At 55.9% G+C, this 1,118-nt stretch overlaps 1 protein-coding gene across 1 annotated transcript; it reads right to left on the reverse strand.

The window, feature by feature from the left end:
- Window positions 1–241: 241 nt before the first annotated feature.
- On the reverse strand, window positions 242–779 carry LOC126069505 (uncharacterized protein CXorf51A-like). The gene is made up of 2 exons (XM_049872955.1): window positions 657–779; window positions 242–469 (listed from the first exon to the last, which is right to left on the reverse strand). The coding sequence occupies exons 1-2, from the start codon at window positions 777–779 to the stop codon at window positions 242–244; spliced, it is 351 nt and encodes a 116-aa protein (XP_049728912.1).
- Between the last annotated feature and the right edge of the window lie 339 nt (window positions 780–1,118).

Below are 1,118 nucleotides of genomic sequence, written 5' to 3' on the forward strand. Positions count from 1 at the left end.
CAACCCTGCAGGACCCCACCTTCCTCCCTCCCTCCCTCCCTCCTCACACACCTGCCTTTTCCCTTCCTTTCTCCCTCCCCACCATCAGAGAATTCCACACACACACATATCTCTTTTTCACACCTTGTTGTTTTATTTTAATTATGACATAGGTGTAAGACTCGGTCTCTACATGGTTGGCCACATTCAGACCTCTGGAGACTTGGCAGATAGTTTTGAGGTCTCTGGCTCTGCTCAGAAGTTACTGGGAGCTCTGGTCATTACTTGAGGTGGTGGCGTTCTCCAGGGACTCTTGGTCCTCGGATGGCTCCTTTAGATTCAGTTTCTTATTAAACTTGTGATAATGGCCGAAGAGTGTTGGCCCTCTAGCTTTCTTAGGCACTCTTGGGCGGGCAGAAGTTTTTAATGGGGCTTTTTTTCTCAGACTCCCCTGAGGGGATCTTTTTACCCCCGCGGTTGTCTTCGGCACCTGGAAAGACAACAGGGTGAGCAGAGAAGGGCACTGGTTTGGGGGGAAGGGGTTGGATGGATGGGAACGGGCACTTTATGAGAAGAGGTGTGGGCCGAGGAGGGGTCTGTGCCAGGCAAGGGCGGGGAAGGAGTCTTGGGGCAACCTACGGGGAAGAAGAGGAGGAACTTAGGTGCGATTGGCTCACCTGAACACTGCCGCTGGACCTGGGTTGAGCCGGGGCCTTCCCCTTCTTCCTCCCTTTAGGGCTTGGGGCTGGTTGTTCAGTAACTGCGGCCGACGCTTGCGGTTTTCCGGTCGTCTTCGCCATCTCAAAGCCTTCGAGCGGTCTACCCCAGGCCGCCTGACCCCCCTCTATTTATACCCGTCCCCAGGAGCCACACCCTTCAGCTTTGTTTGGTCAGCAAGGCACTGCCGCCAATGGTAGCCCGTGGAGGGTGTGACATCACAGAGCACAGCCTGACGCCTCCGTGGGGGAGGGGATGCTGGGGAGGCCAAGATGAGGTTGCGACGTCACAAAGGACATCCTGACACCCCCATGGTGGGGAGGAGGGGGGATGCTGAGGAGGCAAAGACGCTGTGGTTGGAGAAAGGGGGCCTTTCTTTAGCATTCCCTGAAGAGCCTTCCAAACCGATCCTGCCACTCCTC

This window comes from Elephas maximus, chromosome X (genome assembly GCF_024166365.1).
Source record: "Elephas maximus indicus isolate mEleMax1 chromosome X, mEleMax1 primary haplotype, whole genome shotgun sequence".
Taxonomy (NCBI): Eukaryota; Metazoa; Chordata; class Mammalia; order Proboscidea; family Elephantidae; genus Elephas; species Elephas maximus.